A 23,835-nucleotide genomic window follows, 5' to 3' on the forward strand; every position below is an offset into this window, starting at 1 on the left:
ACCAATTGAGCACACGGACCCACTGAGGTGGAAAGAGCTACAGGGCTGCAGTCAGAGTCCAGGTTGTCTGTGTACAGTTGTCTTTGTTCAGTTAAACATACACATCAGCACCAGCTTTATTTTGTGTTTCTTGTTTATTCTGTTCAGGTGCTATAGAATTCCTGTTTCCCTTGGAGACTTTCTGTATTGATATGCATTTTTCAGAGATGCTCAGAAAGCTCACGTAAGAGTGTTTGTCACCTGACTCGCCTAACATTTACAGTGTAGATGTAGAGTCCTGGTCTGGACTTCCTTTAGAGTCAACAAAGGCACTTTTGTCAAGTCACTTGTCTTTGGATGAGGTGAATTGCAGCTGCAAGTACCTTTTTTCTCCATATTATCTGTTAAAGGGTGATAATATTAGTGCTGCTATTTATATGATCAGTATCTACATTGGGACAGATTAATTTTATATTGTTATTTTCTAAAGCTAAATAAATACAATTTTAAGGTATTTTCATACCTTGCTCAGGCAAGGATACCTTAATTTCCAAGTTATGCTGTGTAATAAAATGCAACAAAGTGTATTAGGTAGGATCAAGCCAGACTTTGGTTTAATAGAGATTCATTACTGAAATAAGTCAATTTGAATGTGCAGCATTTGAAATTTATGTCAGCAGGAAAATACTTAAACTCTTCAAAACAGAATTGGTCATTCCCATATTTTATCCCTATTAACTTATTGATGGTCACAGCAGGAGGTCAATATTTATTAGTACTGAAAAATGAATACTTCAAGTACATATTTTTACATTTAAATTCTTGACTGTTAATATTGAAATCAATTACCCACCTTCATTCATTCATAGAGTATTTGTCAGTGCCAAATCCCTCTTCACTCTGCTTTGTGAAAATGGCATTATTCACTCACACCAAAGATATTACAGAGGATATCAGCATATATAAACCAACTAACAACACTGCTGGTGTCACCCAAATAGCTTGTTAGTGAAAAATTTCTTTGTGTGCATACCATTCTTTGGCTGGAAATACTAAATGCACATTAGGGTGCCTGTGTGGAAAAATATAAATCAATTAAAGAAATATGGACACTAGAAATATTAAACAAAGCCAGTGGCTTAATCTCTCTTGTAGGAGTTCATGAAAGACTTCTTTAGTTCTCATCTCTCAGTGAATGGCTGGTTAGTCACAAAATTGCTGTCTCAAACAGAAACTATTAAGGAACTATATCGCAGCTGGATAATTAAGTGTCTTTATCTCTTTGTAAATGGTCCATAAGGCTTTCCATTTCAGCTCACTAATGAGGACCACTTTATGGTATTCCTAAGTGATGTCTTTCAAATGCACAGTGAATCGAAGTATTATTGTTGTTACCAGTCACTAAGGCTGGATTTATTGGGAAACAAACTTGATAACTGTTGATAATTTATTAGGTAGTAAATAATTATGCTCTGGAGAGGGTGAAAGCTCACTATGTTAACATTGTTTTCCAAGACTGAGTCAATTCCTGCAGCACTACAGGAGGGAAATCCTGCTTTAAATGATTTATTTAATAAGTAGTTGGATAGCTTGGGTGCTTTTGCTATGCAATTGTTTGCCTTTCTTACTTCAGACTCTTAGAGGGGGTGTGGGATGGAAAAGTAATATTCTGTTAGCTGCTAAAACATTTCTGTAAATGCTAATGTGAGGCATCTAATTGGCTACACCTTTTCTCTTTCCTCTGCACCTTAAAAATATGGATCTGAAATTCTTGTATGTAATGAACCTTAGTGTTTCTAATGAATCTGAGACTGGACTAGTTCCTAGGCTGATAGAATCGTCATAGCCCTACAAACTGCATTTCAGCATGGCCTGGTAGTTATGCTGGATTGTACTTAAGAGAGGTTTTCACATCCATTTGGGCCTCCCACATGCAGTAAGTGGTATGCATGCAACCATGAAGGGCTAGGGGTTGATGGCAAAGGGGCTATTTTTGCTTACGTCATTGCTCCTTGGAAACAAAATCCTTCCACTTGTCCATCCAGTCTAGTGATTGTAGGGTCACAGAATGAATCAGATCATTGAGCTGCTGCAGTGGAATAATAAACCTGTATAACAAAGAAACAAAACAACAATAAAACAACCAAGCAAACAAACAAAACCCCCGAGCCTGCCTCTCCCTTCCCCTCCCCCCCCCAAAACACTTTCTGCCAGATCTCCTATTAGCTGATTCATTCTGTGGCTATGGAGACAGCCTACAACCAACAGAAATGGGAGGAGCAGCACTGCTTGTTTAAGTGACACCCTGCCATTGCATTGGGTTTTGGGTTACGAAGAAGTGCTTCTTTAGACATTAAAAATGTGTGTGTGTATATATATATATTTACTTATACTGCCATAAACTCTAAACACTTAAATGAAGGCCAGCATTTTCTATTCTAATAATTCAGCAGATGAGCATTCCTGAGGAAGGAATTCTAGAGTTCTGTTTTCTCCCACCTTCTAAAATACCCATGTAAGTTCAAGGTAAGCTCCAAAGGAAATCTTGAATGAATGACACAGGAGGTGCTACTTGCCCATTAATGGTCGAAATGAAAATAGTATTTTATAAATTATTACTAAGGAACAGAAAGGAAATCAGAAAAAATTGTACCACAGTATTGAGCACGATGTGCTCAAATACTGTATAAAATATTGGACCCCACATCTTAAAAAAAAAAACAAAACCAAACAAAAACAACCAAACCCCAAAAAAGATGGAAAGAGCTACAAAGACAGATGATCAAAGCTGTGAAATAGCATTCATTAGGCATATTAGAGATACTTCGGGCAGTGTAAAAGATAATAGAAGGAGAATGCAGTAGAAATCGCAGGTGGCTTGTAGAGCACGGATGCAGAATTACTGACACTTTCAGCTAAGAATGAAGCGTCACTAGCTGAAATACACTGGTTAAAAGCTAACAATGGGAGATTGTCCTTCACATGGTACGTGTATGGAGTTCCTTGGTATGGTACACTGTGAATGATTAAAATTCATGTGGCTTCAAAAAAGCAAATGGAGAAATTCATGGAAGAAAATTCTTTCAAAGCCTATTAAATATACAGATATTATATCTGGCAGAGGAAGCACCTATGCTGTAAATTCCTGGATATGCTTGCCTGCTGTTCTCCAGTCAACTGCTTTGGACATCTGCTCCTACTGAAGACTCTTTTTTGCGCCAGGTGTTAGCCCAGCGCTTGCAAAACCTTAGGGTTCTCTGGGGAGGGAAAGGCCTAAAGGAAAAAGAAAATAAGGAGAAAATAAGTGATTATGAGGGTGTAAGCAAAGAATAAAACAGAAGAGCAGTGAGAGTTAAAAGATCAAGTCTGGTGAGGAAGCCCAGTGACTTCTAGGGCCTCCGATGCTGGAGATGAGACACTGGAGAGGCTGGAACAGCAAGGTAACCTGGTATAACCACTCTCATAACTTCATTTGGGATTAATGGGAGCCTTGACAATAAAGTTTTATAAACGAGAATCTGCAAGTTTATAATCCATAAACTTGATTATGGAGCAATAGTTCCCAGAACAGAAATATGTTATTCCAGTATGTCAAAATGAACTTTTTTTTCCAATTTGCCTTTGGCCAGCTCTTTTTGTCAGATTCAGAGCAATCTCACAAAGAAATATTGCTTTGAAAAGCGTTTTGGTGAATGTATACTTTGCTGGAAAGAAAATATATGTCCAAACTCCAGTCCTAAACTTTATCTCACCTCCCTAATAAAAAATGTGAGTACACAAGCATGTACAAACAATGACTTATCTGAGAAGACTGCTGGACTCCAAGATGTCCAGAAGCAGCTTTCATATTAATATCCCCTGCCTTTTTTTTTTTAAGATGATATTCACACTTTGTGGAGATGAAAATAAAATGTAGTATTAATACAGGAGGAAATAAAGTTGACGTTGGAGAAAGTTTTGAATCAGGTAGTGGTAGTTTGTCTTTATAATAATTTAGAATTGGGTACTAAGTGCATATAAGTTCACATGTAAAAGTTTTACTGGACTAGATAGATGCATAAAAAGTTCCTGATATTTTGTCAATAATAAGTAACTGCAATTTTTTTTAATTCCATACCTGTCAATGGATTGCAATTTTCTAATTCTTTTTCACATTGGCTATACTGGGTGACGATGGTAGCTTTAATAATCCAGAAATACTTTTTGGAGAGGAAAAACACATAGTATGTATTATGTACCTGAACAGACTAGAATCCAGAAAATGCACTATTCAAGTCCTTTTTGACAGGGACACAAATGTGCTCTTACATGTCTATCATTTTAGTTTGTAGGCAACACTGTGGTTATCTGGAGAGCGTATCTGACTTGAAGTGGGCCTCCAAGGTTTGTGCCTTTCCATGTGGTTTGTGTAACATTTGCAGCACAACTGTGTTGCCACAGGGTTGTCTTGTTGCAAGGAATAGTTGAGTTGCACATCACAGCCAGCTATTAGGTTGCAGTTTAATGTTTGTTCTCAAGTGGAAGCTGGTATATACAAGACTAGGCCACTGAAACAACAGACTATACCTCTGGCTGTAAGTCAGCAAAAACTGAGTGGCTGTAACTCTTTGCATATTTTTCCTCCTCAAAATAAAAATAATCTTCACCCTTTCTCTGTCAGATCTGTTTGTGGTTCCTGCTGTTAAGTCTGGGAACATATATACATGTATGGGCCATGTTCCAGGCCTCCTCACTGGGGATATTTGACTGACATCCTTTTGATAACATTAGCAAACTGTTCCTGATTTGATTCTTCACGAGCCAGGCGCTATCTGCTGTCATAACTGGAACTGTGGTGGTGCACAGCAGCTGCACCCAAATGGTTGGGAAAGAGGTCAGAGATACAGGGTCTCTTATAGAAATGTAGGATTCCCCACCATGTGTCTGGAACCATGACAAGATCAAGGCAAAATTTATTTGCAGTCCAGATCTAGACTGAAATGGCCATTTGGCAGTCCTTGAATGACCCTGTCCTGGAATGCTACAGCGTAGGTAAAAGCCATCAATTTACAACCTTCTCCTTTTTGATTTTTTCGAAGCTGCTCCTCTGGGGACAGAAATTTTCACCTCAGATGCTTTTGATAGAGCAGCTAAAATTTAGGTCAATTCTGTTTGCCAATAAGATATGGAGAGAGACTTTTCCTTCCTGGCTTCAAAAGCATGAAGAATTTTTTTAAAGTGTATTTTGGTATGTATAGTGATTACTAAGTCCTGTAAGAAAATTAGATTCATGTAAATAAAACATTAAAACAATGAAAATATAATAATTCACTAAGACACTACAGAAATCTCTGCATATCTGTCCAAATAAGTCACTATCATGCAAAAAAACCAACAGCTGCCTTCCATTTGCTGGCAGCATCACTAAAGGACATAAGTCGCCAGTGATTAACTCAGTCTTAAATGATTTCACAAATATGGCAGTTCAGATCTTAAATAATTTAGTAAATATGAATGTGATTTTATTGATTCAGTCAACATAATGAACTGCAGTTTAACATTCTTTATTGCTTACAAACTGCACTATTCATTCTCCAAATATCTGATGGAGACTTGAAAAGCAATGAGATAAACACTTAATTTTCTCAAAAACAATCAGAAATCTCAATTAAAAAAATCAAGTGTATTATTTTTTGCCTTTTTTTTCTAGTAGAGATGAGATTAGGTAATTTTCATACAGCTAGGAAAAAAGATAAATATTGTAAGTTTTAAATTTTGTATTCCTAGAGGAGAACTTTACATTACTGAATATTTCAGAAGCTATGTATTCTTAGCAGCCAGTTTGTATTTCTTTAAACCCGGGCAGAAAAGCAGGCATCCTTCATTTGTGATAGCTGTTAGGAACTAGTAAACTCATTTACTATTGACTTATTTTCATGATTGATAGCAGAAAAACAGTCTCACCCTACACAGAGGCACACACAACTGTCAGTCCGTTAAGGGATTTCCCTGGCTGTTGCTTTGGGAAAAGGCCCTACATGTCTGAACTCTCTCACTTGCAAGCTCCAGTAACCCTTTCTGAGAAAACTGAAGAGGCTACAACCTTAGGTGCTGACCCCGTCTTTCTACTGAACGCTAATACCCTGTTAGTAGGAGTAGCAGCATAGGTGCTCAGCCCTGGCAGTTCACAGCCTCGGGGTTAGCAGAAACCTCATTGATTTGGGTTCCTGTTCTTCCATGGGGCCGCAGAGAGTTGCACTGCCAGGGCTGTTGCCTCTACATGGGAGCAGCCATCTGATAGAGCTCTGGGCAGTTATAGATGCTTTATTGCCTGGACTTAAATAATTGTCCAGGGCATCGAGGAAAAGAAACAGCTGAAAGACTGATAACTGAAAGAAATAATTCATAAAGTGGGGAAACACAGGTAGTGTAGCCCAAGGAGAAAGTTATTGGGCTAAAAATTAACCAAAACACTTTCAGAAGTGTAGTGAAAGAACTTATTTCTCTTGTTAATTGTCCTTCTGTTCAGGAAAGCAGGATTTTCCACATAGGCATCATTGCTTCAAAGGAGCATGACTTCATCACCAGTTTATTCATCCAGAAAAAGCAACCAAAAAAACCCTCCAGGGCTCCAAATTTTTGCTAAGCATTCAGCAAGACAGCATTCAGACATAGACTTATTCAGACATAGACTTATTCAGACATAGACAAGCATTCAGACATAGACTTATCTTTTTCTTCAGGTACATACAAATTTGGCATAAGCATTGTATTTGAAAATAGCTAAACTAACACTGAAAATCTGTGTAAAGTCAATTAAGAGCTTGAAGCTGAACAAAGAAATGTAATGACTATGTATTTTGTTTTAGAACTACTTTATTTGAGCCTTGGTACTTTTTAAAAAAATTTATTTACACATCTACCATATCTGAGCCAATGCATCATTCAGCAACTTCACTTGATGTATAAAAGATTCAAGGTCTATGTAATGTTATAGAAAAAACAGTCTGGAGCTATAGTAAGCAGAAGTGGTTTGGAAATTTTATGGAATATTAAGTTAGAAAAACAACAGCAAACCATAGTAAAAACATATTTTACCCTAAAAGAACATTACCAGTAACATTCCTGAGTATTAATTTTCTGATAACTTTGGGCTGTTCTTGCAAACTACAGTCTGATGTATCAATAAAAACTGAACTTTGTGCTGGTCATGCTTAATATACTGTCCTGCAATCTGTAATAGTTCAGCTCCTTCACAAGGAGCTGAGCTTTCCTTCCAGTGGGAGCACCAACTCCCAACAGAGGGATGAGAGGCACCCAAGGAAAGCCATCTTCTTGTGGCTACAGTGGTTCACCAAATAAAACCCACTGCTGCAAAAGAAGGGTATTGGGTTGCTTAGTCTATAGAAAATCTATCTGTGATCTCAGGTGTTTCAGCTGTGTGATACTGAGAGGAAGGATGGAAGAAACAGGGCATGTTTATGGCATCTATCTGTCCTTCATCTCTTACATCAACAGCAGTTGATTGTGTTTTTTCTAGTCTTTAAGAATGAGGAAAAAAATATTTCTAAGTATGCTTCCTAGAGATCCATCTCCTTAGAAAATTATTTTCAAATCTAATTCTAATTACTCTGAAAATAAAATCTTATCTTTTTAAAAATTTAAATAATATGAAATTTAGGATATACTAATTTTTTTTTTTTGTCTAACTTTCAGTTAAAAAGGAACCAAATTCAAATTTCCTTTATTGACTCTTAAGTAGTTATTTCCAAGTGGTTTTCAATGTGTGTATAATGGTTAAACAGAGGTAAGATAAGCTCTCTACATATAGATATTAAGTACTTTAAGACTCAAGGAAATGAACACTCTGCCTCTGCACAACTAAATACATTTTTTAGACAAGAGAGACTGATGTCTGCAGTTGAAACAACAGTATTAGAGAAATTCAGGCCAGGAAGAATGGATCTAATCTAAAGCCCCCTGAAATCAATGAGAGGCTTTGCTTTAACTCCTCTAGGCTTTGGCTCCAGCCCCAAGTAATTATTCAAATTGGACTTTGGCCACTGATACTAACACCATCTGCTTACAGGAAAGTACCATGAAATCTTTAATTAACACAAATCATGAAGGCCTCAGTTCTATGTCTTATCTAAAAAATGGCACCTTTGAGCATGCACTGTTGATGTGTAGCTTGCTGAGGATATCATTCCCTGCCATCTCACAGGGAAGTGTGTCATCTACTGTGTTGCCAGCACTACCTTTTCCAAATATGGCCAAGTTTCAAAGCCATTGATTTTCCAATTGAAATTCATATGCAAGTATGTGAACTAGATTTTATTTTTATTGATGGTGTTGCATAAAAATAATAAATATGATGCAAATACATGGAAAGGGAGAAGTAAGGGGGTTTTGTTTGTTAAAATCAAATTTTAAAAGGCCACTTCATTGAGAGTGAATAAGGTGTAGTTCCTTTTGTACCTATAACTCACATTTTCAAGCCAAAAATGAAAAAGATGTGTTTGTCACAAGACGATGAGTGTGTCTGGAGGACTTAAATGTTGTTTCCTTATCGTAGGGATTAATGAAGTGCTGGCCCGGGCCTTGCACAGCACTTAAGGACATGTTTAACTTAAAGAATCTGAGTAGACTGATGAATTTCCATGGGAATACTGATGTGCTTAAAGTATGTGTTGTTGGAATGAAGTCATATCCTTCAGTATCATGTGGGGTCACGCTACTTTTGTTTGTGAAAATGAAGGAACACTCTCAGATGTTACTCCTTCTACAGGGAATCTCCTGGCTGTTCAAGATTGGGATCCTCAAACATCTTGCCCTCCCAGTTTCTCAGCCCAGACTCACGTATGTGGTCTGTCTGCAATATACAGGATCAAGATCTGCACTGGTGTTCTAACATTAATTTTTTTCCTGTTCTGAGCCCAAAATAAATTCAATAAATCATGACTCTAAACAACTGACTTCAGTGGCACTGATTTTTCTTCTTTTTTTCCAATAATTGTATCTAGCAACTTTTACATATGTAGATATGAAAACCATGAAATAATTCTCTGCCAAAAAATAAACTTAAGCAGACAGCTCCCTTGCCCCAAGCCCCTAGGCTGCTCAAAAGGCAGTACCTCATGGAGGAAGGGCACAAGCTCTTTCCTTCTGAGGTTCTGCATTGCTGTCTTAGGTGAGCATCTGTCTCAGATCACAACACTGAAAAAGCTTGTCCACCTCCATGTGCCATCTCTGGGGCATTCTTTGGCAACCTCCCAGATACTGTTTGAGTCAGGAGCAACACCTGCAGCTGCACAGACCTCTGCACTCAGAAGGAGTGTTCACCTCCAGGTAGACAGGATGCTCTGTTTAGCTATTTGCATCATGACTTACTTCTGCTGGTGCCTACTTTGCCATCTGTCTGAAAGTTGCATACTAGATCTTTAATAGAGTTTACCAAAATGTACTACCTGTGTAAGGACCATAGCACAGTTATTACTGTGTATGTTTAAAAGGAATACAATGTGCAATAGTGGACTTCCTTGATACAGAAATGCCCAAGATTGCTGTTGTAACTTATATTATCATGGTTTTTTGTTTTGCAGTTTTTCTAAAGAATGCAAAAAAGGAGGAAGAAAAGCCTTTCAGAGACTGTGCAGATGTATACCAATCTGGTTTTAACAAAAGTGGGGTCTACACTATTTATATTAACAATGTGTCAGATCCTAAAAAGGTAAAGCAAATATTTGTTTTATTTTTCTTATTTGTTAATATGATGTTGCTCTAGCCTTAAAGGAGCATTTGGAGCCTTTATTGAAGTTCTCATTCTGCAAAATGTTGTACTGGTATAAAAAACCTGTGCTATATTCCATCTTGAAAAAAATACAGTAGAGTGAAGAAAATGATAAACTGTATTATTCCAGACGTTCATCTTTCTCGCTGACAGAGAATCCTTCCTAAGCTCCAACATACATTGGATAGTTGACTCACTTCCTCCCACTGGGCAAGTTCAGTTGAATCAGACTATGGCCGCAAATAAATCTGTGATAAAGTTTAGAAGAGAATTAGTAAAGTGCTATAATGAGGAAGCTGATGGGAGGATTATCTGGTAGCACAGGAAAAGAAATAGCAGAATGAGTAGTTTTTAAAGATAAAGATTTACAAAAATCCTACTTCTCTTGTAGGGAGCAGGGAAGAGTATTTTTGGCTGTAAAGAACACAATATGCTGAATATTATTACTGTTTGAAATGATGAAGCATGAATCCTGTTCTTCTCAAAAGAGATCTTTGGGAGGCTTTTTTGATGAAAATTAAACATTAGTCTGTAAAGGAGATTGATTTTTTGGAAGGCTTTTGGTGCTAAGCTACCTGAGTCAGTTGAAGCTAGGAACATGAGAGAATAACCTAGGCCTAACTTATACATGGAGGAATGCTGGCTGTCCCTCTGATGGGTGCTATTGGAAGCAGCCCCCAACAAGGCTAAGAGCTGATTACCTGGGAGAGGAAAATACGGTGGTGTCCAGAAAGTGGGCCAAACAGGAGGGAGGGAACCACATGTGCCTGGAGAATTTATTCTTACTGCAGTAAAATGGTGACGCTGCAAACAGAAAAAGGCAATAATAAATATTACTGATGTTATTGTCTATAGTCATTTTATTATGACATTATGATATGTAAAACATTTCTAAACTGAATTTGGTTTTATTAGAGGACTTTGGAAGCCTGTAGATGTCAAGACGTTATAGTTTACTAAGGAATTAAAGCTCATTAAACCATAAGTAGAATTGGGGTGGGAGAGTGCTATAGGTAAAGATCAATATAACTCTGGTGAATGTGAATGGAAAAATAATTGACATGACATAAAATACGTAGACTCCTTTACGCATTACTGAACAGGACAAGAACAATCAAAGCAGTTCTGTAGAAGCTGTTCAACTCAAAACGGAGATGTAACATCACAGTCCAAATTGCATGCACAAATTGTCAGTGGCTTTTAGTAGTCTTATTAAAGTTCATAAACTATCCCCAGAAGCTGGGTTGCAATGAAAAACAATGGTTACCTGAAAGCACTGTGGCACTGAGGCTTCTGGTATATTTACCTTAAATCCGCTTCACAGGTAATACAAGGACAGTGACACTATGGAAGCCACTCTGTACTTCCGCTATATCCCTGTTTGCAGACACTGCGATCAATCAATACAGGCAGCACAAACTCAGCTGCTATCATTGCATTATTTTTTCCTGGAGGCTTCCTGTTTTAGCAAGAAAATTGGGGGGTGGGGAGGGGTGCGGAGAGAGAGAGAGAAAGTTTGAGGGCATTTCTCCTGCCACCTGTTTCTGTCTTGCCCTAGCGATAACACAGCAAGAGCTGATCCCAGGCACATGAGGAATGATTGCTTTAACAGATGCTTTTTCAGACATTAAGGTCGCATTAACAGTCCGCAAGGTAGTGCCGTGCAGAGATAGCTGAACTAACTCCAGCTGAGATAGCTTCAAAATCACATCAATGCAGCACAGTACCAGAACTAATTAGCCCAGAGGTAGCACCACACTGACACAGTTAGATTGCTCTGGGACCCGAGGTAATATCCTGATAGGTACTCCATGGAGACATACCCGCTTGTTTAAAGCCAGCTTAGTTATCTGGATTACCACAATGCAATGCACAACTCTGACATGTCTTAAGAGGCATAATATATTGTTACCTTCTATAATACTCACAGCCACTGGCAACTGTCTCATTTACAGTAATTTTATACTTCAGGTCACGAAAATACACCTTCCTTTCATTTTATATTTCCTAAGGGATACTTACTGGAATCCCGACATTCAATTAAAAATATCCCTTTGTCATATATACAAATGTTACTGTCAGCTCTAGTTTTTTTGCTGGTTTTACCTTCATATATTCACAGAAAATTATCTTCCATGCTTAAAGCTCCATACCATTTATATGCCTCATTTTTATATGCTTACAAATTTAGATTGCAATTTTTCTTTCATGTTCCCAGCTTCAACAGTTCATTAGTTTAGTTCATTAGTCTTCCAACCCTGCATCAAAAATTAGTGATTAATTTCTGTTTAAAATGATCTTAATAATAATATTCCATATTTTTGAGATGGGAAGAAAAGAAAATAGGCTTAAAGTATTAAGCTAATGAATTGGCTTACTTTGATGTGTGTGTGCAGTGCATCTAAAGATGCATACAAATTCAAAGTCACTTTTCTTCATCCTTTTCTTTTCTGGTAGAGGGTTAAATATCAGAACATGTTAAAAGGTCTTTAATGGCTGAGTGCCTTGACCTTGTCTGGGACAGAAGCCAGTTCAGGACATTTGTTGGCTAGAGCTATGCACAATGAACATCTATAATCAGTTTGGCACTCCTGTTAATACGGCAGGTGTTTGTGTCTATCACCATGGAAAGTGCCAGGCCACACAACGATGGCTAGTGAATAATGTGCTGCTGTAAATCTTTCTTTCACTGTGCCATTTTTCTCTTTTAATTTGCTATATTACTCAGAAAACATCAAAGTCTTTTTATAGGAATTTTACTATATTTTAGTATGAAAACCTCATCATTTGTTCATGCACGTCTTTAAAATGAGTGGTCTTAATACAGTTGAGGATTTAATGCTTTAAAAATTGGCAGTGGATTCATGGGAGCTTGAAATGACTTATAAGGAAAGTAAATCCATCATTTAGAAATTCTCACTGTAAATCAGACAAAAGAAATTAAATCCTGTAGATAAATGTTTTGACTCACAGTGTCTTCCCTGAAGGAGGAATAGGGCCAAAAGGTTTGTCTAGCAAATTGTGGATTTTCTTGTGGTTACCCTAAATCAAGTTCACGTGTTTGCACTGTTCGGTATTCTGTTTCCTTCCTGTACCTACACAGGGACTTCACTTGGCATGCCTGGAGCAAATTAAAACAAAAGCACTTGCGCAGGATTACTATGACAATGCTTATGAGTAGGAAAGATTTGGAACTGATTTGCCTGAGGGTGGAATATGGTTCTCTAGTCAACTGAGGGATGAATTTTTATTTAACTGAATTGGATAGTAACCTTCAATTTGGCAGAGCAACTTAAAGCTTTAAATTACCGACCAGTGCTGAATGGATTAACTCTTGTTGATGTGAATGCCAAAAGCTAAGCTGATGGGTGACACCTCTTCAACCCCCTTACATATTGACATCTTACTTAAAAAGAGGAATATAACTATTCAAGAGCACAGACAAATGAAATTTAGGATAGTTGCAGTGCCAGTATGGCACGGATGAGTACACAGGAATGAAAATCAGGAAAATTTGAGTGAGCAGCACTGAGGAACTTAGTAAGATCTTAAAACCAAGTGTCATACAAAAATAGGAACAAAAATGAATACTATCACTTGCCACATACCAAGAAAAGTGAATGGATAAGCAGTATTTGCATTTTTTCATAATTTATCTTCTATATTTTTGAAAGGATAATGTAAGAAGAGTGAAAAATGAATTAAAAAATTAAATATCCATTTTGATTATTATGTGGATTATTTAAAATTGTTAACACATTTCAGTTAACACAATATTCTAACATCAAGCTTCACCAAAATTTTCCAATTGTTAAATTATCCTTAATATACAGAATCTCAGTATCTAAGTTAGAATTTTATTAGTACAGTGATGGCAAGGTATGATCTTACATGTTCAGTATAGGCCTTAACTTCTGAGCTTGTCCCACAGACCTCTGTTCTTGTGTCTGTTCCTATCTATGTCCTCTGCCAGCTGTAAGGCAGCTTAGACCGAGATCAACTGTTTCTGGTTTGGGACACTGCCTGGCACACTGTAGGTACATTACAAAACAAAGCAAAACAGAATAATCATCTCATCTGTGCTACATTTTGGACTACTTGAATGGGTATTTTCTGTAATAATTCCTGAAGATTCTTTCTTAGACAGAACGAAACTCTGTTAAAAGCTATAGAAACATTATTATCACCGAAAAAATACTAATCTGTTAAGAGGAAGGGAGTGATTTCAAGGGCACTGCAGAGAAAAGAGAAAAGGATCATGGAGGAAATGTGAAGAGGAGAGCTGAGGATGCAGAGGGGGATGATGGGCAGATGTTCTTGGGTAATATGCTGAAAGAACAGGAGACATTACTGGGAGAATTACACTGAACATAAGGAGAGCTCTGGTTGTAATCAAGAGATTGAGGATACCATTGAGGGCATAGAGCATGAATCTATAGGAAAACAGGCTTCCTTAGTTCTGTTATTCACAAATATTTTTTTTCCCCCTAAGATAACAGGATTCCAATGCAAAGGTTTTTTATTGTTTTTTTTAAATTTATTTTTTATTATTATTATTGCATAGGTCTTTTGCAATATGGAAATTGCTGGAGGAGGATGGACAGTTATACAGCACCGAGAAGATGGGAGTCTGGATTTTCAAAAAAGCTGGAAAGAATACAAAATGGTAAGGTGAAAAGTATGGAATAGCTGTACAGTTCACTGAAGTGTTAGATTTCAAATAGTACTTCCTATTATCTTAAGCAGATAGTTCTGCCTATAGTGATGTGGTGTGGTCCTGCAGTCTTTTATGAGCTACCTTTTGTCATGTCTGTTACTTTTGAAAATCATAGTATTCTTTTTACTCAATTAGTTGAGTATTATTTCCCAATTACTTAGGGTTTCTTTCAGATAAGTTATCGAGATTAAAATGAGGTCAGGCCCAGGCATATGCAATAAAGAATGTTGCTGTCTGTCCCTCTGAAGTTTTGACTTGCTGTGACGTGAAGGGGTAATAGGCATGTGATGATGTTGCTAATGCATGGATGTTTTCAGCTGAGGGGAACTCCTTCAGAACTTGGACCATCTCAGATAGGAATGAAAAGTTTTACTGGGGTTTATCCCAAGTCATACAACACCTCTGCCAATCAAGCCAATGTACTGGAAATGTTGATACTTCGAATAGGATTAAAAGAAAATAAATAACTTACCAAATTACAGATGACATGACTTCAGCAGGCTATTTTCCCTTTGCCAACTCAAAAAAATTTTACTCCAATCTAAATAACTTCTGAGTTTTTTCATTTGCTGCCTAATCAAACTTTCTGATGGAGCTCCTTTCTCTGAGTCCCCGAGGACTGTCTTGGATTTCAGTGACATTACCAGTGAAGTTTTCAGAACTATGTTATCAGCCTGGAAGAGGAAAATCTTTTTTCCAACAGTTTTCAAAAAGCACTAAATGAAGAGACCATTTAAAATATTTAAAAATAAAAGGAAGTTCAGTTCAGTAAAAATTTCTATGGAAAAAAGTTCTGCTACAGAACTTAACATTTCAGAAATAAATGTAATGTCAGGTTATTGAACCAAAATGTCATTTTGGATTTTATGGATATTTTCTTTTCAATATTTTTATATTACTTGAAAATATAAATTATAGGGGTAAAAACTAACCATTTGGGTCAGGCCTCTGCTACTAAGGATAACCAGAGGATAAGTCTGTTTCATAATATATGTTTTGCTCTATTTTGGTTCAGAGTCAAATAAAATATAAAACATCAATTTATTCTAGGGGAACCAAAACTGAAGATTTTACCAGTTCTACTCATGAGGAAATTAGAATTTGTATGTGTAACCTAATTTGTTCTCTACATATGGGCTGTTTTAATTTATACATACCTTATGAATTATTGAGATTTACTCAGTTTTTCTCTGCTGTGGTTTTTCTTAGGCCATTTACTAAAAACAGCCCTTCTTTTTAAAGTTTTCCCATGTGGCCTTTCCCTTCACTTAGTCAAACATTTTCATCAAATTTTCCTTTACAACGGTGTGAGCCTGTTCACAATTAGATTATGTTGGTTTTGTCTAGTTCAAGCAGTCTGAATTAATTTTGCTTCCCTTTAGGAATGCTATAGTCTTCTAAGAGATCATTTACGTCTACCAAATAGAAAGGATCTGTTTTGGACTTTTACTGATAGCTATCCTATAAGTCATGAGAAAAGGTGGGATTTAGGTTTGTGTCTGCTTCTGTGAACCATTTCACTGAAGTAACTAGCTTAGGCCCCCTTCTGTGATTATCTTATATCACCAAATGTTGGATGATAGAGGCTGGTGGATGCTCTGTGGATTACTGGAATATGTGACAGTGTCTGAGCTTCAAGGCAAGGACACCACTAACTTAATTCCCTCATTGTTCAGAGAGGGTTCATGGTGTCTGTTGGATCACATCTCCTCTCCTTCCTAGAAACACATCTACCTGGTGTTTCTTCCAATGGAAACCGGGTGGTGTGGTTGGGGGCACAATGGTATTTGGTCTTACTTGGAGTGGTTGAACTTAATAAACTCTTAATAAACTCTTCAGGAGGGATAGGCGAGGCAGGAGAGGTGGTGGGGTAGCCCTATACGTCAGGGAGTGTCTGGATAGTTTAGAGCTCGATGATGGTGATGATAGGGTGGAGTGTCTATGGGTAAGAATCAGGGGGAAGGCCAACAAGGCAGATATTGTGGTGGGAGTCTGTTACAGACCACCCAACCAGGATGAGGAGACTGACGAACTATTCTATAAGCAGCTGGGAGAAGCCTCATGATCGCTAGCCCTTGTTCTTGTGGGGAACTTCAACCTACCAGATGTCTGCTGGAAATACAATACAGCAGAGAGGAAACAGTCTAGGAGGTTCCTAGAGCGTGTGGCAGATAACTTCCTGACACAGCTGGTGAGTGAGCCAACTAGGGAAGGTGCCCTGCTGGACCTCATGTTCACGAACAGAGAAGGACTTGTGAGCCATGTGATGGTTGGAGGCCGTCTTGGGCAGAGTGATCACGAAATGATAGTGTTTTTGATATGTGGAGAAGCGGCGAGGGGGGTCAGCAAAACTGTCACCTTAGACTTCTGGAGGGCAGACTTTGGCCTGTTTAGGAGACTGGTCGACAGAGTCCCCTGGGAGGCAGCTCTAAAGGGCAAAGGAGTCCAGGAAGGCTGGACATTCTTTAAGGAGGAAGTCCTAAAAGCACAAGAGCAGGCTGTCCCCAGGTGCCGAAAGATGAGCCGGCGGGGAAGAAGACCGGCCTGGCTGACTAGAGAGCTCTGGCTCGAACTCAGGAAAAAGAGGAGAGTATATGACCTCTGGAAGAAGGGGCAGGTAACTCAGGAGGACTACAAAGGTGTAGCAAGGCTGTGAAGGGAGAAGATTAGAAGGGCCAAAGCTGAGCTAGAGCTCAATCTGGCTGCTGCTGTAAAAGACAACAAAAAATACTTCTTCAAATACATTAGCAGCAAAAGGAGAGCTAAGGAGAATCTCCAGCCCCTAGCAGACGGGGGAGGGAACACAGTGACCAAGGATGAGGAAAAGGCTGAGGTACTTAATGCCTTCTTTGCCTCAGTCTTTAATAGCAGGGCCAATTGTTCTCTGGGTACCCAGCCCCTGGAGTTGGAAGATAGGGATGGGGACCAGAATGGAGCCCCCATAATCCAGGGGGAAATGGTTAGTGACCTGCTGCACCACTTAGACCCTCACAAATCTATGGGGCCTGATGAGATCCACCCGAGAGTACTGAAGGAACTGGCAGAAGTGCTCACCAAGCCCCTTTCCATCATTTACCAGCAGTCCTGGCTAACTGGGGAGGTCCCTGCTGACTGGAGATTAGCTAATGTGACGCCCATCTTCAAGGAGGGCCACCGGAAGGGGGACCCAGGGAACTACAGGCCTGTCAGCCTGACCTCGGTACCAGGGAAGCTGATGGAGCAGATCATCCTGAGTGCTATCACACGGCATGTAGAGAATAACCAAGGGATCAAGCCCAGCCAGCATGGGTTCAGGAAAGGCAGGTCCTGCTTGACCAACCTGATCTCCTTCTATGACCAGGTGACTCACCTAGTAGATGAGGGAAAGGCTGTGGATGTTGTCTATCTAGACTTCAGTAAAGCCTTTGACACCGTTTCCCACAGCATTCTCCTGGAGAAACTGGCTGCTCATGGCTTGGACAGGTGTACTCTTCGCTGGGTAAAGAACTGGCTGGATGGCCAGGCCCAGAGAGTTGTGGTGAATGGAGTTTACTGCAGTTGGCGGCCGGTCACAAGCGGGGTTCCCCAGGGCTCTGTGTTGGGACCAGTTCTGTTTAATATCTTTATCAATGATCTGGATGAAGGGATCGAGTGCATCCTCAGTAAGTTTGCAGACAACACCAAGTTGTGTAGGAGTGTTGATCTGCTTGAGGGGAGGAAGGCTCTACAGAGGGATCCAGACAGGTTGGATCGATGGGCCGAGGTCAACTGTATGAGGTTTAACAAGGCCAAGTGCAAGGTCCTGTGCTTGGGCCACAGCAACCCCATGCAACGCTACAGGCTTGGGGAAGAGTGGCTGGAAAGCTGCCTGGCAGAAAAGGATCTGGGGGTGTTGGTTGACAGCCAGCTGAATATGAGCCAGCAGTGTTCCCAGGTGGCCAAGAAAGCCAATGGCATCCTGGCTTGTATCAAAAACAGTGTGGCCAGCAGGACTAGGGAAGTGATCGTGCCCCTGTACTTGGCACTGGTGAGGCCGCACCTCGAATACTGTGTTCACTTTTGGGCCCTTCACTACAAGAGAGACATTGAGGTGCTGGAGCGTGTCCAGAGAAGGGCAACAAAGCTGGTGAAGGGTCTAGAGCACAAGTCTGATGAGGAGCGGCTGAGGGACCTGGGGTTGTTTAGGCTGGAGAAAAGGAGGCTGAGGGGAGACCTTATTGCTCTCTACAACTACCTGAAAGGAGGTTGTAGAGAGGTGGGGGTCGGTCTCTTCTCCCAGGTAACAAGTGATAGGACAAGAGGAAATGGCCTCAAGTTGTGCCAGGGGAGGTTTAGACTGGATATTAGGAAATTTTACTTCACCGAAAGGCTTATCAAGCCTTGGAACAGGCTGCCCAGGGAAGTGGTTGAGTCGCCATCCCTGGAAGTATTTAAAAGACGTTTGGATGAGGTGCTTAGGGACATGGTATAGTGGTTGTCTTGGTAGTGTTAGGTTTACGGTTGGACTTGATTATCTTAAAGGTCTTTTCCAACCTATACGATTCTGTGATTCTGTGATTCTGTAATATGTCTTCTCTCAGCCCATAGTTCAGATACAGCTTTCTAGATTTGCTAAGAAATTCTTGGTGTGCTTGTATCTCACTAGGATACCAAATCTAACAGAAATAAACAATATCATAATAATATAACAGTAATAATAAGTCTCTGGGACTTCTTTTAGTTTCAGTGCATTTAGTTCTTATTGGAAAAGAATCTGGAAAACTGTTGAAGTTATTAAGTTACAAGCAAGTACTGACTGCCAGCTTCTGAGCTGGACAGGGACTCAGGCCACCAACCTGCAGTACTGCTAGTGCCCTCACAAGTTATTGGCTGTTCCAGTTTTAGGAGGCCATTGCACATTTTGTCTGACTCTAAGCTGAGATCCTTACAACAGGTAGCTTGGAAAGGGTGCACATGGAGTACTCTCTGCAAAGGTGAGTGACAGCACTGCTGGGTTATAGGAGTCATCTGACACCAACTCACCCTGCAGACAAACTTTGAGGCAATCATTGTCTTTGATTCAGTTTCGTGCTGGTGTCTTCAGCTTACATGGAAGTGCTTCAATTCCTGTTCTATGTATTTTCCAGACACCAACACAGGAAATAGGCAAAGAGAGAGATAAAGTAGCCATAAATCTTTTGAAAGTAGGAAATATACAACTCCATCCATACATAAATTGCCACAAAGTCAGTGATACTACAGTAATAGTGGTACTAACTTTTCCTCCTTGTTCTTTCGGCTCCATTTCCATTGGCATCCAATCTCCACTCTGGAAAATAAAGTTACGCTTTCTTTGGTATCTAAAACAATAGGTAGTGAATACAAAACCTTTTATGCAGATTTATTGTTATGCAAGATTGGTTATGCCATCTTCTTCCTTAGTGACATATGTGCTTACCAGTATTGTTCAGTTTTGTTATTAGTCTTATGCCACGCAGTGTAATTTGTGCCTTTGCTTCTAAGAACTCATTCCTGACTACGAAATCTCTTGGGCCATTTCAGTTTTGTACATTCAATACTAATTGGAAGAAATTCAGAGGAAACCCTGTGAGTTCATCCTCCCATCCTTTTCTTATAAGTGTCCACTACATCTGTTCTTTCACATTTTGCAATGGATTTTCCATTATGCTATTTGTTGCTTATCAGAAAAATCTGAAGTGGAGCAACAAATAATTTCTTTAACAACAACAGTTAAGATCACCCTGAAGCAGGTTTCAATGATTTTTCATATTTCCTTGCCTGAGGAGGGAATGTAAAACACTATTAGAATTTTGAACTCTAGAAGGAGAATATCATTTAAAAAAAAATTGCTTACCATCTGCAAACCTGAGCCACTTTTAGAAGGGGCGTTTCCACAAGCTTACTTTCTAAGACACAGTTTCTGGCATTTATTAGGCAGTCATTAGCAGTAATCAAATCCAAGCAAATGATTAGCTCATGTGCTAACTTGGCTATCAAAACTTCTTGCTCAAATTCCAGCTTTTCAGTTCTTGGATGAATGCACCTTTCCTAGTCACTGTCTCCATTTTTGCCAAATTAGGTGATGGAGTATTGGATTCCCTATTTTCTAGCCTTTTAGCATGTCTAATTTAATAATTCCTATTAATTTCGCAGAAGTTATTCCACACTCAATAGCCCAACATTCACTATCAATTTTCTAGGGGGAGCTTCTTGGGGGCCAAGTCTACTGGGGGCTTCCTTAGACCCTTAAAATTATTTTCTTGCTTTCTGTCATTGGAGAAAGACTCTCAATAAGTATTTGAAATTACATGCCTTGGCCAGCCCACAACAATCCTTTTCCTAGCCAGTTTTTTTTTCCTGCATGTCAGTATTTAATTGTACTGTATGCCTTTATTGCTCCAGTATTGTTATTTTCCTTTCACTGATGAAAACAAGCTATCACTTTTTTAATAATTGATAAAGTCATGAGCTAGATTAGGATCACTTGTACATATTAGACTCACAGCTTAATTTCTAAGCTTTATGGCAACACCTATCTTCCTGACCAGCAGCTGGTTTTTCCTTTGGTTCTTTGAGGCAAGAATGAAATTCAGCGGTAAATTCCACACCGCCTTAATCTCATGTTCCTGATTAACATCTACGAGTCCAACTCCAGTTCAGTGCTTAAAACGAGTCTGCTGCCAACTTATCTCAGAAGTCATCACTAGCATTTGTGTGTGCCTGAAAAGCACATCTACAAAACCACTTCCATTTCTGTTGGGGATTCTTATTTTTCTTTTCTCCTTAAAGCAGTTGGGTCAAATTGATGGCTAGCTCCATAGTGCCAATATGGTACGATGCCAGAGCAGTATAATTTATGCTCTTCCATGGCTTAAATCTTGCAGCACACTGAGAGCCGGGCCACAGAGATGGTTTCCAGAACTTTCTGAGGAAGTATTTCTGGAGGCATTACGATACCTGGAATAATCTGACTTTCCTCTGAGCCTCAGTAAATTATAACTAGTATAATAAGTCTAGTGATCCATGTCTTCTGCTTACCTAAATGACAGCTGAACACCTCTTCAGACTGTAAGTCTTTGATTTCCTTCTAGGCATGATGTTTTTTACCCTTTTTGATATACTTCCTACAGTTCACCTCCTTGAGTAAGCTCTAGTTTGAACATAGGTCCCATCCGTTTCCTGGAAGACCTTCTAGTTTGTGACAAACAGGTTGCTGGTCACCTCATGTTTTCACCTCACCAGTCCTTGCAAGTCCTACAGACTGCAAGTTGTGTATTTGGGCATCTAGATCTACCTGAATTATTCATAATAAGAGCTACTGTTCCAACAAAAAATTTATTTCTTAGTAGCATCTTTCAGTTCATTTGGAAAACTTCCAGATGTTACTTACATTTAATTTATATTTGCAAAGGGTCCAGCTCCTGTTTTAGAATGTGGTCTCCTAATTCCTTTTATGGTCTCCATCTGTTTTAAGTCTTATTTTAATTTCTCTTGTGAAAGTTTCAGTTCCAGTTTTCAGTTTTGTTATTATTCTTTCTGCCCACCTTTCCTGTCTCTAAGCTCTGACATTTTTTTTGTTCCATATTGCTTCAGTAGCAATACTAACTTGTATTTTTTTTCTTTTTCAAAATGGGTCCTCACCATAATTAACATTGTGTTTGTTTGACTTGAGCAAAGAGGCAAAAACTCAAGCTGTTGTACTGTTCCCTTTTGGAACACTAATTGATGATGGATATTTCTCTGATGCAGTTTTGTCCATTTACAAAGATTGTGTAGATTCATTTTTTTCCCCGAACCCTTGAAGAAACAAACAACTACAGACAGAGCTCCAACCCCTTCCAGTCACATTAGATTATTATGTTCATCACTTTCTTTTTCAAGTGAGAGGCTGACTGCATAAAATGCAATGCACAAGGCGCATTTTTAAATTGTTTGTGTAAGCTTCATGATTCTTGTTCCACTATTTTAGTGAAAAACAACTTCAGATGTGTTTTTTTAGAACAAAAATTACATAAACCATATGGCTTGGCTGAGGAGAATGTTCTTGACAGAAAAAATAAATTTGCTCATAATTTGAATGCTCATAGTGTGGAAACAATATCTTTCATAATTCTTTGTTTTGTTAAAGCTAGCTATTCTGAATTAATTTTAAATCCTTTTCTGAATTATAAGTGTTTAAGCTATGTTATGCATTGATACGGCCACAAAATCTTCACACTTCTTGCATTCACAGTAGTCTGATATTATTGATACGTTTGCCATATTCCTTTGTTCTTTAAAAGAGAACTCAAATACTATCAAACAGCTGTGGAGATGGTAACTGCTCTTTCTGTGACTATTCCACATTAAAGGAGTTTGTCAAAAGTTCATTTTTTGGATCTTCATTCATATTACATTTTTCCCTTTAGACTAAAGAAGAGAGATTGCTGGGAGCTAAAAAGTATATTCCACTGCAAGCATATGATGCAGCTCCCTGGGCTCACAGGATGTCAAGTACTGAAATGGCTGTTGAAACTAACTTCACCTGACTTCTGTTAGGGAGATTTAGAAAGATGCTGCTGTTGTTCACAGGAATTAAAACAGTCATCAGCTTTTCAGATAACGATTTGTAATTTTGACAGGAATTTAAAATTAGGAAATCTTTATCGTCATGTGGAAAATGTACATACATATATTAGCTAGAGATTCCTAGCTATGAACAGGCCTGTGGTTTTACGACAGTAAGAGGCTTCCTCCATTGATTTTGGCTTGAGCTATATTCAAGTCATCTATTTTTTGGTCACAAACAGTAACTCAAAGAAATATAAGCAAAGCAACAATATATTACACTTAATGTACATATGGTCAGATAAGTAAACCTTAAACATATGATTGTTGATTGATCTCATATGGACATAAATTTTCATCTTATTACCCCCTAATTGTTTGTCTATGAAGAATCACCCCAAGGGAAAAAGTGTACAGCTGCTCCTGATAATTAGCTAATTGGATTTTATAATAAGAACCTGTGTCTTCTTTCCAACAAGAGTTTTTGTGTTTCTCTGTTTTGCATAGGAGGGATCCAGTGGATGCGAATCCTACTCCTATATGACTCAATTTCTTCTTTCTCAACTCCTAGGCCATACCTGTACTAGTACATTGAGCTGGGCCATGGCCTGTGTGTGAACACAATCTTGTGACACAAGATCCTCATCACTAAATTTTAGTGGAGTTTTGATCTGACTCAAATAACATTCCACAGATAATACCCAAGCAGTTAGGGGTAATGGGCCATTCTCAAATGGCAGTTTGCACAGGGCTGCCTTGTTGTCAGACCTGAGAAGCTTTTACTGTTAGCACATGGGTTATTCTGGTTTGCTTTCTTCTGTGCTCTTCACAGTTTGTCCTTCTG

General features: G+C 38.8%; 1 protein-coding gene across 1 annotated transcript in view; it reads left to right on the top strand.

Annotated features, from left to right (window-relative positions):
* The window catches only part of ANGPT1 (angiopoietin 1), a 167,632-nt gene that overhangs the window by 96,331 nt on the left and 47,466 nt on the right, over positions 1–23,835 (top strand). The window contains exons 5-6 of the mRNA XM_072852035.1: positions 9,561–9,688; positions 14,313–14,414. Coding sequence (XP_072708136.1) covers positions 9,561–9,688; positions 14,313–14,414 — 230 coding nt within the window. The remainder of the gene's footprint in view (positions 1–9,560; positions 9,689–14,312; positions 14,415–23,835) is intronic.

The sequence above is a fragment of the Ciconia boyciana genome, chromosome 2 (genome assembly GCF_034638445.1).
Source record: "Ciconia boyciana chromosome 2, ASM3463844v1, whole genome shotgun sequence".
Classification (NCBI taxonomy): Eukaryota; Metazoa; Chordata; class Aves; order Ciconiiformes; family Ciconiidae; genus Ciconia; species Ciconia boyciana.